The sequence below is a fragment of the Tachypleus tridentatus genome, chromosome 4 (genome assembly GCF_004210375.1).
Source record: "Tachypleus tridentatus isolate NWPU-2018 chromosome 4, ASM421037v1, whole genome shotgun sequence".
In the NCBI taxonomy this organism is placed as follows: Eukaryota; Metazoa; Arthropoda; class Merostomata; order Xiphosura; family Limulidae; genus Tachypleus; species Tachypleus tridentatus.
This window is the reverse complement of record NC_134828.1, coordinates 26037872-26054895: the sequence shown is the minus strand read 5'-3', so window position 1 is coordinate 26054895 and position 17024 is coordinate 26037872. Positions and strand designations below refer to the sequence as shown.

The following is a 17024-nucleotide window of genomic DNA, read 5'->3' as shown; positions in this document are numbered from 1 at the left end:
AAATAAAAATTTAAGAACCTTGAATCTAATTTAAGTCAAATATGCTTTGATTTAACAACTAAAATAGTTTGACAAATAATATATAAATGCAGCTGCTGTTTGCTAAACTGTGTAAATATAAAGAAATATTTGAAATTGTGGGTTACTAATAGTTTGAAAAAAGTTTTACTGAACTGAAAATTCGTGTACTTTACTACAAAAGAAGACAGACTTATTACTCCATTTTAATTTATGGTTGAATTATTACTGACACTGGTTTCTAAACTCCTCTTACGAATGTGTAATTTTCATGTTACAATTTCTTTTCCGTCACAATTGAATATGATGGTTTTAATGTTATATGTGCATTAATACTAATAATACCAGTTGTAGTAGTCACTTACTTTCAGTTTTTACAAAATATGTGGTATTTGAAATTGATTCCAAAAAATGCAGTTTGTATCATGATATATTGTAGGCTTAATCCCATACTCACGCTTTAGTTCAGTTATATCATTAAATACAAAACAAACGATGATATGTGAAAGATCTTTAGTAAATATTTGTAGTCCAACCTTGTTACAATATACAGTACGAGTAGTGTTAGTGCAGCATATATGGAAAGATTAAACCACAACACTAACAATAGTAATATACATTTAGCTAAGTTGTTGCCACAAATTTTTATTCAACTGGATTACTAACTTAGTAACCGATTACTGCCTATTTTTTAGATATTTATAGGTTCCACAATTTGCAAAGCACAAGTACTCCTATTTGAATACGATGTACGTTATCATCCAACATTTGCAATTGTAATTATCATGATGAATGATACTCGTAGTATAGTACTTTGGTAGCACATGACAGCCTTAACAATAACCACCTTACACAGTTAAATATTATAAAAATTAATCTGAGATACAAATCATTACAATAATAGTAACTTTACCGTGATTACTGCGATGACTGTTTCTTTTACTGTACAATTAGTTCTTTATCATTACTCTTGAATTAGAAAATGTACAACTAGATGGTGCTATATGACTAATATTATGCTTATTTATTAGAATATTTCAATTAAATAGTTTTTAAGAACTTCGAAGCTGTAGAGCATACTGGAGAAATTAAACTTTTTGATAATAAAGTTTCAGAAAAAAACAACAAAAACAGATCTTTAATCGCCAGGTAATATCAAAAACAACTTCTTTTTTTCTGCCAGTGCTTCGTCCTTACAACTTCATCGGAATTAGTATTACAAGAACTGAGTTTCCTGATGAAATTGCAAGAACGAAACAATTAGATAATTATTTATTTGTTTTTGTTTCTGCATCTAACTCTGTGCACAGCTACTTGCTAACTTAAATAGGTTAAAGGGAAGGCAGAAAATCAACACCACCCATTAACAACTTGGGTGGCTCTTTTCTCTTTACTAACAGTTTTGTTTGTTTGTAGTTAAATGTGTTTGTGTGTGTTTTCTCATAGCAAAGCCACATCGGCTGTATGCTGAGTCTACCGAGGGGAATAGAACCCCTAATTTTAGTGTTGTGAAGTAAATACAAATCTAAAAAATTGTCTATCTGTGTTTTGCCCACCACAGGTATCGAAAACCTGTTTCCTACGTTATAAGTCCGTAAACGTATCGCTGTGCCACTGGAAGACCTACTATTAACGTAAAAGTTAATTTTTTGTCACGTTGTAATGCCAGGTGAAAGGGCAAGTAATTAAGGTGACGGGATTCAAACCAGCGATCTGCATGCTCGTCCTTTCAGCCGTGGGAGCATTATAATGTGACGGACAATCCCACTATTCGTTAGTAAAAGAGTAGCCTAAGAGTTGGCGATAGGTTATGATGACTGGTTGCCTTCCCTCTAGTCTTACACTGCTAAATTAGGGACGGCTAGTGCAGATAGCCCTCGTGTAGCTTTACACGAAATTCAAAAACAAACAAACCTAACCACCAGACCATGCCAAGCTCAACTTAATTAATTATACAACACAAGGAAAACTAGCTTTGAAGCAACATACCAGATAAATAATGAATAGTAGTTCTACGTTCTTAAGAATTCTGAATTTCTGGATGCTGACTAATGTATTATGACAAGATTTTACATTAATTTTTTTTACTAATATTAATTTACAAGTAACCATGCAAATACATCTTAAATTATTTCTTAGTAATTAAAACCATGGAAGAAGCTAAAGGTTTTGGATGGCTGTGTTATATTAATTTTCACATGTTCTCATGTAAGTTTGTAAAAGAGGATTGATTGAAGCAATTGGGTTGGGGTTCATAAAGTGCATCTTAACGATAGGTTGGACAAATTACACCTAAAATGGAAATATTTTGTCAAGAATAGGATGCAGAAGGAAGGTGTTATCTACATCAGAGAGAGACAGATAGAGTGTTTTTTGGTTGTTTTTTTACACGTTAGAAGGAAAGATTGGTTTGTTTTGAATTTCGCGCAAAGCTACACGAGGGCTATCTGCGCTAGCCGTCCCTAATTTAGCAGTGTAAGACTAGAGGGAAGGCAGTTAGTCATCACCACCGACCGCCAACCCTTGGTCTACTCTCCAACGAATAGTGGACAGTAACATTATAACGCCCCACCGCTGAAAGGGCGGACATGTTTGGTGTGACTGGGATTCAAACCCGTAACCCTTGGGGCCATGCCGGGCCAAAGATATAACTTCATACATTTTAATTTAAATGCTTCATAACATTTTCGACGGTCAGAAATCGAACCCGGGAACAAAATGTGAAGCTGCTAATTAACATATAATTCAGGACACATCTTGTATATTCACAAACTTCCTTAGTGTGTAGCATTTTTACGCTATCCATACTCCCCAAGATACTGAAATGTTCAGAAGTGACATTTCGGTCACAGTCAGCGCAGATAGCCTTCGTGTAGCTTTGCGCAAAATATAAAACAAAACAAAAACAAACTGCCACTGTCCTCTTCACAGAGGCGAAAGATGGACGACTGATCACACGCTGTGTTTTGCGCATGCTCACTAACAGACAATAAATTGTAGAGTCCACACAACCAAAGTTACCCCTTGGACACGTAAATAAATAAAATTTTTACATTCCTCAAGGGACGATTCAGAAGATTGAAATATTTGGCTGTGATTAATTGATTGACTGTTGGAAATAAGGCACAAAGTTACACAATGGGCTATCTGTGCTCTGCCAGTCACGGATACCAAAACCCGGTTTCTTGCGGTGTGAGTCCACAGACATGCCGTTGAAGAACAATTTGGATATGAAAAGGGCAGTTTTGGATGCATTTTGACCATTTGTGTACTGATGAAGGAATGTGGTATAGATACTTACATAAATCACAAGAGTGCTTCCTCACTAAGATTCTCACCACAACAATACGTGTGAACACATTTCAAATATTTTAATGAGTTAGAAATATGAAATTAATTTTCAATGCAGTAATTAAAGTATATTTTTAATTACTGTTTCAAACATTTACAGTTTTATGCAGATGTTTGTTTTGAATTTCGCGCAGATACTCGAAGACTATCTGCGCTAGCCGTCCCCAATTTAGTAGTGCAAGACTAGAGGAAAAGCAGCTAGTTATCACCCCCTGCCAATTCTTTTACTAACGAATAATGGGATTGACCGTTACATTATAACGCCCCTACGGCTGATATGGCGAGCATGTTTGATGTGACGGGGATTCAAAACCCTCGACCCTCAGATTACGAGTCGAGTGCCTTATCCACCTGGCCATGCTGGGCCTTATGCAGATGTGAAAACATAGTTCCAATTAAATAACCTCAAAGTACAGATGTCATTACACTTTTTGGGTGTTTGACTTGCAATCTGAGGGTAGCAGATTCAAATCCCTCTACCACCAAACATGCTAACCTTTTAGTAGTGTGGATGTTATTAAGTAATGGTCAATCCCACTATTTGTTAATAAAAGAGTAGCCCAAGAGTTGTTTGAATTAGGGACGGCAAGAGCAGATGGCCTTCGTGTTGGTTTATGTGAAATTCAAAACAAACCAAACCAAATTAATTTGTTTCTCATTGAACTTATAACTGCTATTGTTTACTCCCTCTTTATACACTTAAACCAAGTTGGTTCGTTTCCTGAATCACTACGTTTTCTCTTTTCAATCCAGGACTAAACTGTTGTGGCTGGTGTTCTATTTCAAATTGAACATCTTCATAGAGAGGAAGTGCCAGATGGGAAAGTTCTATTAACTGAAGCTGATGATAAGTCCATGCATATATTTTTCAGTTTTTTTTAATAATAGTAATGGATTTCCCTCAGTTAACAATATAATGGTCTTTGTTGTTTCATTTCATTATAAAACTCATAATCTCTTTGACCTTCTTCTGGGCTATTGTTCTTGTCCAATTTGTCTTTTTTGATTACCCTAACCCCCTGGCCATGCTGGGTCTGTTGTAGTGTGTAATTATGGCCTGAGCTAAAACATTAATGTTGGGTTTAAGATAATCACACATACAATTTACCTGAAAGATGACAGTTATATGCACACTAACTACCCGAGTATTTACGAACATGAAAAGAATGTATGAGAGTAGATTATTATATACCAGTTATGAAAAGATAAACTGTTATTAATACTGTATATATATAATAGATACGTTTGTTTTTGTATATGATCTCTTAAACATTCTGAAGTATTTTTTTCTTATTTCATGTGTATGGAATAGGTGTGAAGAAAAGCTGAATGTGGCTGTGCAACCCAAAGTTTTAATCAATCTTTTATTTACACAACAAATAACTGTATCTTGTTTATGTTATTTCAACATTTTAAAACTTTGTTCAGAATGGAATGTGAAATGCCTCCTTTTAAATTTTCTGATTTGTTAAGTGATAGCAGTATTTGCATATAAAATACAATACTAGGTACAAACAGGATTTCTGCATAGAGTTTAGAGAGGGAGCTCAGCTGAGTTGTTAATTTAAAAAACTTGTCTGAGTTGTAACATTCAGTAAGCTTGGCTGAGTTGTTACATTTAAAAAGCTTGTCTGAGTTGTTACATTTAATAAGCTTGTCTAAGTTGTTACATCTAATATAACAAATATTGTAACATTACAGATTTAACAATTTGTTAAACATCTACTGGCAACGAACATCGTGTCAAAGACAAATTATGTTCTGAATTGAGTTTAAATCTGCAATGATTTACTGTTACATAAAAATCATGTTTAACGATCAAAACACCTGTACCTAATACAGGAATACAACTGAACCACAAGTGAACTGAAGTAACTACATACTCTCGATAACATTTCCAGACTAAAACCTGTTACAAAGATTCTGAAATAACAATGTACTCAAATGGGAAACTAGTGAAAGAATGAAGAAATCAATAAGTTTTCAGTCGTATCCTTTAGAATGAATCAAATTATTAATGTAACATGAAATTTGTATCTGTAACAGTCAACAACTGAATTGTATTGAGTAATTTTATGTTTTTGTCTATTAAAACAAATCAAATTGGTGAAATCACTCATTCTATAGATAAGGCAACTTGTAATATTCAGGGTATGTTTTACATTTTCTTTGTTTTTGTGTTTGGCGTATTATTAGGGACCCTGTTGTAAACAGCAATATATCTAATTAATATAAGCAATTTGATACAAAAGCAGCTTTCAAAAATTATGTAAAAGAAATAAAGTGATCCATTTGTATCAAATATTTCACAACTTATAGAGGAAACTTTGCAAGAACCACTTTGTAAAAAACATATTTACAGCCTGGTTAATAAAAAAATCGATGACAGTAAGCCATTTTGAGTCACTATCTCTTACTTGCCAGACGTAAATAAGGGAATTTCCTATTGTACCTGCTCTTTCAACCTGAAATACTAGCTTTAAACAACAACAAAATAATAATAACCACTTTGAAGACCAACAATTAACTTTCTCACAATCCTATTTGCTAAGTGAAACAGAAATGAGACAGTCAGACAGACACAGAAAATCATAATATCCTATAAATATGTACCTTAAAGTAATGTTTACACACACATACAGATAACACATAAATTAAGTTTGTATGATTTAAATATAAGGACATTTAAGGAACTCAAATAAACAAAAATCTGTGATAAGTTATTGATTTTTTAAATCACTTTGTTTCTTTATTTTCTAGACTATGTTACCACCATTAACAATATGCGTGCATTTTAAAATAGAATGGCAAATACTTAACAATTTCTATTGGTGCTTTTAATGCTAAGATATGGTGTTCACTACTGAAGCCAGTATTAGTACACACTTCTCACAACAGCAGTAATTGAATGTGTCTTAAAATGACTACTTGTTTAAGTGACCACACGAAGTTAACTGAACTGACTCACTGCACATTTCTTTATCAGATAAACTTGTGTATTTTTATGATTTGTTAAAATTACATCTATCATGCATCATCGTCTTCGGATGAACTGTAACTGAGGCCAAGAATATTTTTACTTTTGCCATTAATATATGCTACTGTTGCTGGCTTAAGTGCAATTTGTTTGTCTACACAGTTCTCGTCTCTTCGATACTCTTCTGATGAGGGACTGAATTCTAATTGCTTTTCTATACAGTTCTTGTCTCTTCTGAGGTTTTCAGGTGAAAGACTGAATTTTGTTGGTTTGTTTACATAGTCCTTGTATATTCTTGGATTTTCTAGTGAGGGACTGAAATCTGTTAGTTTATCCATATAGTCTTTGTCTCTTCTTGGAATTTCAGATGAGGGGCTGAATTCTGTTAGTTTCTCTCTTCTGGGATTTTCTAGTGAGGAATTGAATTCTATTGTTTTTTCTATATAGTCCTTGTCTCTTCTTGGATTTTTAGATGAGGGATTGAATTTTGTTGGGTTGTCTTTTCCGGGATTTTCTGGTAAAGGACTGAATTCTGTTGGTTTGTCTATATAGTCCTTATCTCTTTTGTGATTTTCTGACAAATAACTGAACTCAACTGGTTTATTACTATGGCCTATATATTTTTTAGAATAACTCTGTGTTTTACTAAATTCTAAGGGTTTGTCTAGAAAATAAGGATTTACACAAGAAAGAGGAGGTTCAGGTTCACTGGATGGAAGAGTATCCAGAAGAGGTGTTTTTATAGGAACAAATTCTTTGTTAGCTATCTGGATGTCTTCTTCACATTTTCTCCCTAGAAAAATAATAGAATAATTACACTAGGTAATGAATGACTTACTTGAGGTAAGAAAGTAAAACTTCAATAAAAGGTTAGTCAGTGTATTTCATTAAGATAGTTACCAATTAGTCAAGACTATCTGCTGTTGCGACTAAGTAAAACACATCATTCTAAAGCATTCTAAATGTGTGAGACACGAGTTGATCTAGAAACTACAAGCCAGTTAGAATTACTTCTGTTTCTGATTTATACACAACTTACATCACTGATTTCTTTTAACCATCTTGGTTTTATTCACAACTTGGACTACAGGACTAAAACTTTATTAAATTTGATGTTTTTGTATTATTATATAGATTCAGAGAAGCAAACACTTGTCTATCATACTGATAATCACCGTTTCTTCATAGTTTAAGTGACATGACTGGAACATACATTTCTTTAAAAGCTGTTTGAAAGAAGGGAATGTCATTTCAAGCACATTAAAAAGAATAACTTGACAAAAGGAAGAGGGAAATATTCTCAATAGGTTTGTTCACATGTTCAATATCTACATGCTGTTGCTACTCAACATGCAAGTTCAAAAACAAAGTTTTCCTTTTCCGTCAAACATACACATCTAGCTCTACGAAACTTGAAGAAATCTCATTTAACACAATAAAATGGGTATTTTACAGAGAATTTTAAAGTGAAGAAATTTTTTAAAAGGGTTAACTTTTACTAAAATATCCCATGTACTTCAAACAGTAAAATAAATGTGAAGGTGTGAGAGATTACTAATTGTACATGACTTAGAATAAAGGTTCAATGAATTTCAGAAAAAAAAACCTAAACCTGAGAGCTTTTAAACAGTTCTTCAGGAAAATAAAGGGTGATGATTAGTGGGTGCAATATAATATACAGGTACAGATGTCAAGATCATGTAAGCCAGTCATTCCAGATGAGTTGACCTTGGAGACTAGCCCATTATAATTGGATATGAAAGATGCAAGAGTGATAATAGTTAAAAAGATGTTAAAAACAATTTTCACAGAAGAAAAAATACAATATATATATAAAACATGGTATAGGAATTAGAGAGAATAATAATGTACAGCAATCTACTGAAAATATCAGTATAAAAACATTAATAAATAACATAAATAATAACAAACTATATTTAGCTACCAATTCGGTTCTGGAGTTTTTCCGAGGCATAGAAAGGTTAATGATATCTACTGAAAATATCAGTATAAAAACATTAATAAATAACATAAATGATAACAAAATATATTTAGTTGCCAATTTGGTTCTGGAGTTTTTTCTGAGGCATAGAAGGGTCAATGATTCGAGATTGATGTCATTCAGCATTAGAATATTTAACAGCCCCATCTAGTGAGTTTCTTTTATTTTCAGATTTCTGTTTGATGCAAATTTTGTATCTATATTTCTCAGTTTACTGTCTTCAAGAGAGTGGTCAAGTATGTTAAAGTGTTTTGTGACCAGAAGTCCTTTGTTCATTTTGATTGAAGACTTGTGGTTATTAAACTGCTTCCCTGTGGCTTTTCTAGTTTATCCTACATGCTGAAAGTTACATTTTCTGCATTGGGTTAAGAATAGTATATATTTTTTTTTATATCAGGTTATGGATTTGGTGATTTTAAACTGTCTTTGATTGTCTTTATCAGAAAATTCATCAGTTTTCTGCATGTACTTTCAGTTTACTTCAGAATAAAAAAAAACTTAATATATGTTTAATTTTTTTCACTCCACAATACATAAAGACATGATGAACAAACTTTGTTTTACTAACCAGCTCAGGTATTGTAGGAACACTCAGAGTGATGCTTCTACCATGTACAAGAAGAAATACTAAATATAATTAGCACAAGTGTGTAAATACAGCATTACCCAATACACCTGTAGATATACATTTAGTGACGTTCTTGGTTCAAGCCCTCTTACCTCCAAAATGTTATTTTATCTTAGTCATAAAAAAACTGTCAACAACTACAAAAAGATACAACCATTCCACACCATGCTTGTCATGTGTTATTGGTTTTAGCTTTACAATGAATGGAGCACAGAAACCTATTTAAATCTTTAAAAGAAGAGAATAATCATGATATTCTATAATGTGTTAATAAACAACAGCTCAGTGTTTAGTTTTACATGTTAAGTGTTTATAATACCAACTGAATAGGAATAAAGGAAAATCTATTTGTTTATTTTTTTACCTATGTGTACCAGAGGTACCATAGTGTGTTTAGTCAACTCTTAACATATCTCCACAATACATAACAGAAGCAACTTATAGTACGCCTAGTTTCTCCTTACACACTCCCTGCAACAACAACAACAACAACAACAACAAAATAAGTTTGTTTCATGCTACTTAAAAGACACCTTTTTCTTTTCCAACTGACCTTTGTTAGTTTAATGTCTTCTGTATATTACTTCACGTAGACATTTTACACAGGGCAGTAACTTAAAGAAAGACACAAACAATAGACACTTTCAGCTTTGCTGACAAGGTGGAAATATTTCAATAACTGTGATAACAGTTATTAAACAATAACAACACTAACGTGCTTTGATTATTCTCACTGGCTTATAACAAAGAACATATTGAGTTTAAATAATATTATTAATGCTGATAGCAAAATATATTTAGCAAAACAAAATCATTCAACACATCATTGTTCTGATGATCTGTGAAATTCTATGTGCAGTTCTTTCAAGTACAAGGACTTGGATTTTCCACGTAGATGTTTCACAATTCTTTGTTCTACATATAAATAAGATATACATGTTTTGTCCCCTTTTAACACTTGTTTTTCATAAAAAATATTTTGTGACATAAAAAAATAAAAGCATTCACATAAGTGTGTATAAATGTTCCATCAACACTTTATTAGTTACAAGTTTTCTCAATTAAATAATTACTTTTATAGTCTATTGTCAGCACTTCTTACAAACTCACCAGTTTCTTCACATTCTGCTTTGCCTTGATATCCACGCACAGTCCAAGGTGTTGTTGTAAGTCCTGGGTCAAGTTGTTTAATTTTTCTTACAAATGCTTTATATTCTCTTTCCAGTTTCACAACCTTATCCTGATACTGGTGTACTCTACTTTCAGGATAGCATATCACCTACACAAAAAATAAAAACCTGAGAGAGACAGAATTCCTTAAAATATACAAGGAACTTTGAAAGAGTCACACATAATATACCAACAAAATTAATTCTGTTATTATCTTAACAGATAGAAAATACCAGAAGCTACATTGTTAAGAATTACATGAAACTTAATTGGTGTTTTTGGTTGTTTTAACATAAATACTGATAAGTGAGTTAGAAGACAATGATATTCAACATAGAAGTTTAATATTTTTTTCTCATCAAAACTCAGTGATTTTAAAACACACAAATCTTAATCACTTGTAGTTTTGTGATTTTAAGATAATTTGTAAAGATTGCATATTAAACAGAAGAGGAACTATAGTTGTTATGGAAGAAATAAATGGATTATTCGACCAAAATGTTAACAACACACATATTTTGTCTTTGAATATTTTCAACCATATTTTGTATTTTATGTATTAGCTACCACAGGACTTCTTTCCACCAACATAGTTCATTCAACTGATATGTTATTATGCAATTTATGTTCAACCTGATCACAGAAGAACATGAACTTGTCCCTGACTTTGTTTCAGACAAAATACACACCTCATGCAATTTTCTGAAAAACAATAAAACACATACCTTACATTCAATAAAAAAACACACATAATGGGCTTTGTACCAGATAGAGGATTACATACCTGACTTTGTTTTAGACATATGATAAAGTACATACCTGACTGCTTTATACATATGATAAAATACATACCTGACTTTGTTTCAGACATATGATAAAATACATACCTGACTTTGTTTCAGACATATGATAAAATACATACCTGACTTTGTTTCAGACATATGATAAAATACATACCTGACTTTGTTTCAGACATATGTCAATATCCCGTTTTATATATGGCAACCACATCTTAATCTCATCTACTGTGTGAAGATGTTCCTACAATAAACATTTATTCCAGATTAATAACCTGTACAGTTATTTTACTCAGTAGTTTATTTTGTAAATATAAAATATATATTTTATAATTTGCATTTTTCAAAAACATTTAAACTTACAAGGTTTTACAACTTTTGGGTAAAATCAAATTACAAAACTCCAAAGTTTTAATCAAAAGTATTTTCCAAAGTTACAATAACAGTCTGTATTTTGGTTATTAACAATCAAAGTGACATTTATTTTGGAATCGTCAATATTTTCTAATTTGTATAATTGCTACTAAATGATAAAAAGAAACAAACAGCAATAAAATGAAGTTTCTAAAACTATAGACATGAAATTCATAATGTACAACTTTTTATGCTCAGTACATAAACAAGTTATTATTTTCATAATCAACTCCATCCATAATCTTACCTTTAACAATGAATGAGTTTTACTCACAAAATATTCTACACTGTTTTTTTTTGGGGGGGATTCAATACTGATAAATCTAATCACAATTTTTGGAGTATTAGTAGTAGTAATTTCTATTAGTTAAGTATGCTACCTACTTATAAAATACAATCCTACATTTGTAAATAACCTAACAATTTCAATCAATCAACCAATATATATATTTATCATAATACATACCCATTAAGTATACATTCTTTGTGTAAAGTCCAATTTTAACTATCACATGATAAATTATTGTATAGTATAGTTTCATTATTAAATTTGAAGTTTCAAAAATAAACAAACAAATGCAATGTGTTATAAAAAAAATAAAAACTTACCAGTCTTGGTCGTTTTGGATTTCTTCTTTTTCTTTCTAGTGAAAAAGGAAACAGCATACAAAAATACTTCATCAACCAAACCTCCATAAATATTACTACAGTTGACCAAATTACATACAAATAACAATGTTATACACTAGTAAATCTAACAGTATCACATATTATAATGTATATTTTCACAAAGCTTACCATAACCAACAGTGTGTATATGTATTATTAAATGTATTAATTATTAAAAAAAATTATAGCTGTTTTCAGTAATATTCAGTATTGTATAGCCATAAATAATTCCAAAACCAAGTTGCTTTAAAACTAACGCTGCAATATATAAATAAACAATTCACATAGGTATAAACAAAGTTAAATTCAAATCTTTGAGAATGTTGCTTGAATACTATTTTAAAAATTTAAAGGGTGTCAGTACCACTATTATAGAAATGATTTGGAATAACCCAACTTACGTGGAAACTGTTCTATAGTCCAAAAATTTATTTATCTAGCACTCTATTATTCCAAGGATTTGTTGGTCTGAAATTTGTAAGTCAGCACAAAAGTGTAATTGAATAAATGTAATCTAAACTTAATTTCTCTGCAAAACTGAGATTTTGAATCCGTAAATAACCTACACTAAGTTTTCACTCTACTTAACAATGACAATATTAGTAATAAAAACTAACAATATACATTTAGAGGAACCACAACTAGAACTACTGGTGTTGTAGTAGTTACAAGTAGTTGCAGAAGGATTCAATTAGCGTTAAAATTTAAAAACTATGAACCAAATTCAGTCTCTTTCTTTTTAAAAAGTTCAAATATAGAACTTTTTTTCATCATTCTTAAACCAGTCTGAAAAACTGAGAAAAATATATCCAGAGTATAACAGGGCGGTAACGAATTTGTTAAATTCTTTCTCAATTCATGTTACAATCTCTTTCTAATTACTGTAACAATTGAAAATGAAACTCTCCAAGCGGGTTGATATTGGTTACACTCGAGTATAAACATTGAGCCTTAGACCTAAAAGAGTTACAATTCACCTTCATTTTCACGTTCTAAAAGTAAACGATTAAGCCTGGCAAAATGTTTTTCCTCATTTCTAGCCATTTTTTACTTTTATGCTTCATTCGTATTATTTTATAAACATTTATTGATGATTTAAGAATCAATCACATTTCACAACTTCTTACAACCCAAGTTAATTTAGTATTCAATTTTAATTCTCATATATGCCACTTGGTGAGAGCAAAAAAAATCTTTGAACTACCATCAAAACAAAAATCCAATATCAATTTCATATGCAAAATTTCAAATGTGGTTGTATATTCTGTAAAAAGAATCTTTTATTAAATTTTCAAATGAATTATATTTCCTATAATACCATTGTAGACACACACAAAAAAAAATATCCATGAGCCTATTGTGAAACACGGTGAAATAAAATTGTTGTTTGTTATTAAGCACAAAGCTACTTAAAGGGCTCGCTGTGCTTTACCCAACGCGAGTATCGAAACCCGGTTTCTAAAAGATATGGGGCTATGCTGGAGGGCGGCAGAATGAAAATCGATAAACTATAATGTTGTGCAGCTGTAGCACATATTAACCAACAGCTAGTGATATACTGTGGGAGAATGTATGCTAATATTAATTAAGTGATGTAATATATTTTTTAAAATTATGATAAGTGGTTCGGTATTTCGCCGTAACATCCTGTTTTGAAAGATTACGATAACTTACAAAATCACAAATCTAAGTTAGAATACAGCTATCATCAATTAATCGAATATTGACACACTCGCCTTAAGGCTCGTGTCACATTAAAATAATACTAAACGTTGTCGAATTTTATGGTATGTACGTTTTTCAAGCTGGTGAAGCATGAGTATAATTTATTATACATTGTATAAACATTAGTATTTTACATTTGAGGGATAATAAAGGAAGACATGTATGTGATGATTATGAGATAGATCTGGTTATTAAATTCCGCTTTTTCTTCAGTTTTTTTACAAATGAATGATTAACTAATATTCCTCATCTCAAACATTTGATAGATGGAAACAAGATTGAAGAAGATGGTCACGTTTTGTTTGTTTGTTTGTTTGTTTTGGAATTTCGCACAAAGCTACTCGAGGGCTATCTGTGCTAGCCGTCCCTAATTTAGCAGTGTAAGACCAGAGGGAAGGCAGCTAGTCATCACCACCCACCGCCAACTCTTGGGCTACTCTTTTACCAACGAATAGTGGGATTGACCGTAACATTATACACCCCCACGGCTGGGAGGGCGAGCATGTTTAGCGCGACGCGGGCGCGAACCCGCGACCCTCGGATTACGAGTCGCACGCCTTACGCGCTGGACCATGCCAGGCCGAAGATGGTCACATTATTTCTGAGCTTGTGAAGAAAAAATTGTGAAATTTAAAGAACGATAAGATTTCCGAGCCAGTTAATGTTTCCTGAAAGGTTTTGAAGGATTTTTAAGGATTAGAGCCACTTGCTACTATTTTTGTACGTCTTCAAATAGTGGGTTGGTGTCAGAGGATTGAAAGTTAACTAATGTTACTCATATTTTCAAGGGAAGTGATAACAAATGTCCCAGTAATTATAGCGCATTTTATTTTACATCAGTTGTGGGGAAAATTTTTTTAAAGTCTATTAAAAGATGTTTTGCAAAGTGATTTAACAAAGTTTAGATTTGCATTGGATAGTCAACATGGTTTCACTGCGAGAAAATCTTGTGTTATAATTTTTTTTTTTTACATTTTTGAAAAGGTTTATACTTATGTGCATGATGGTAAGGGTGTAGGTTTGGTGTATCTAGATTTTTAGAAAGCATTTGACAAGGTGCCACATGAAAGGCATGTATAGAAGTTACTTATAGATGTGGAGGATACGTTAGTTAACTAGATAGAAGAGTGGATGGATGGAAGAAAGCAGAGGGTGTTACAAATGGAGTTCGGTCAAACTGGGTTAATGTTACAAGTGGGATACTTCAGAGAACAACGATATAGATGAAAGAATAGTCAATAAATTACTCAAATTGACAGAGTATATTAAGGTGTTGCTAGCTGTGAAGATGCTGCTGCTGATGTATAAAAGGATTTTGATCATTTAGTGAGTTGAACAAATAAAAGGCATATGGGTTTTAATTATAAAAAATCCAAGATTATACAAGTGGCTTTATCATAATTTGGATTATAATTTGAATGAAAATAACCTTAATAATGTCATGAAAGGTTAGAATTTTGGTATAATGATTAATCAGTCTCTAAAGCCATCTACCAGTGTGCTTTTGCTAGATGTAGGACAAACAGAAGCTTAATTTGTATCTACAGAGATATTGAATACAAGTTGAAATGTAATTTTACAGATCACTGGTTAGGCCAAATTTGGAATATTGTGTTCAGTTTTGGACTTCTTACCATAAGAAGGACATTGAATGTTTAGAAAAGGTTCAGAGGAGATTACCAAAATGGTATCTTGGGTGAGGTGGGTTGTCATACGAGGAGGGGTAAGATCTATGAAATAGTTTTCTCTTGAGAAAAAAAAAGGTTGAGAGCGATCTAATTATATGTTTAAGATTGTTAAGTGAATTTATAGTGTTCATGCATCACATTTTTTCTACTTAAATGGTGGAATAGGGAACACAAATATAAATGTTCACATGGTGGGAATTATCTTCAGCTAAGACAGCTGTATTTTGGGCCTGGCGTGGCAAAGCGCGTAAGGCGTGCGACTCGCAATCCGAGGGTCGCGTGTTCGCGCCCGCATCGCGCTAAGCATGCTCGTCCTCCCAGCCGTGGGGATGTATAATGTGACAGTTAATCCCACTATTCGTTGGTAAAAGAGTAGCCCAAGAGTTGGTGGTGGGTGATGATGACTAGCTTCCTTCCCTCTAGTCTTACACTGCTAAATTAGGGACGGCTAGCACAGATAGCCCTCGTGTAGCTTTGTGCGAAATTCCAAAACAAACAGCTGTATTTTTCTAACAGGGTGGTTGATTTTTGGAAGAGTTGCCTTGAGATTTTGTGAAGGCAGTAAATTTAAGCGAATTCAAAGGAAAGCCTGATAACAATATAAATTATAGAGACTGACTTTGAAGGTTATTTTATTTTATTTTTTTAACAGTTTTAGTTTAGTTTAGAGAATGGGACAGCCCAGATAGACCAATAGACAATTTTGTTATCTGAGCCAAAATGTAAAAAAAATAGTCAGAATCTGAGAAATATAAAGTTATGTAATTTTGAGAAGAACGTAGAAGTTTGTAATGTTATGTCAGATTCTGATGAGACATCGTTTGGAGTCTTGTGCGCAGTACTTACTACGATAATAATCCTGCCATATTTAAAATTACAATAGCAGAATACAAAATGGTCTTGGTTTTGTCCCGTCTTTAGCGCAGATAAAGCGTTCAAAATTAATTGAAAGTTGTTAATATACAACCTCCATATTAGTAGTTTTTTCAAGTAATGGGATGAAAGTTTAAAATATCTTCATAAAATAAAAGAATGTCGTGTATCGTAGTTCGTAAACGAAACAAACAAACAAAATCGGTAAACTTGACACTGAAGAAAATAATTTAGACATATTCCTATGTCCTCTTCAGTATCAAGACTTCTGACAGTTTGTTCCATTTACTGTGTTTTTTGTGGTTGTTGATCACTTCAGAATATCTTTTTGGATATTTGTAATCATAAGCATCGGCAGCCCATATGCAAACACTTATTCCATAAACTTGTTTTTTAGTTAAATGAGCAGCTTGATGTGTAAAGTATCGTAATTTGAATTGTGTATACCATAGATAGGTTTGTCATTTTTATTGGTAAGGGTTTAAAGAATCTGAAGTGCCTTTTTTAAAAATATATTTTCATGTTATTAGTTTCACCAAATATTTTCACCTTATATTATTACGAACAGAAATAAAATTATCCTAGATTATTAGTAATAAAAAACTTTGTAAGAAAACGTTTTGAATAATGTAAAATAATACATAAATAAGGTAATTTTCTACGTCAAAATAGGTGCAAATAGCGCTAAACTTTGGCGCTGGCTATGTGCGCC

General features: G+C 32.2%; 2 protein-coding genes across 4 annotated transcripts in view; both read right to left on the bottom strand.

Moving 5' to 3' along the window:
* LOC143248724 (double-stranded RNA-specific adenosine deaminase-like) overlaps positions 1-402 on the bottom strand; it is a 49399-nt gene extending 48997 nt beyond the window's left edge. Inside the window, exon 1 of the mRNA XM_076497385.1 lies at positions 384-402. The gene's annotated coding sequence lies outside the window, so the exon portion shown is untranslated. The remainder of the gene's footprint in view (positions 1-383) is intronic.
* Positions 403-6092: 5690 nt separating this feature from the next.
* On the bottom strand, positions 6093-13183 carry LOC143248711 (uncharacterized). Of its 3 annotated transcripts, XM_076497364.1 has the most exons (6): positions 13004-13108; positions 12428-12494; positions 11967-12001; positions 11104-11187; positions 10087-10255; positions 6093-7139 (listed from the first exon to the last, which is right to left on the bottom strand). In XM_076497364.1, the coding sequence occupies exons 4-6, from the start codon at positions 11155-11157 to the stop codon at positions 6397-6399; spliced, it is 966 nt and encodes a 321-aa protein (XP_076353479.1). In that variant the 5' UTR covers positions 11158-11187; positions 11967-12001; positions 12428-12494; positions 13004-13108; the 3' UTR covers positions 6093-6396. The 3 variants fall into 3 exon arrangements, with proteins under 3 accessions (XP_076353479.1, XP_076353477.1, XP_076353478.1); XM_076497362.1 differs by lacking the exon at positions 12428-12494 and having other exon boundaries at positions 13004-13183; XM_076497363.1 differs by lacking the exon at positions 13004-13108 and having other exon boundaries at positions 12428-12997.
* Between the last annotated feature and the right edge of the window lie 3841 nt (positions 13184-17024).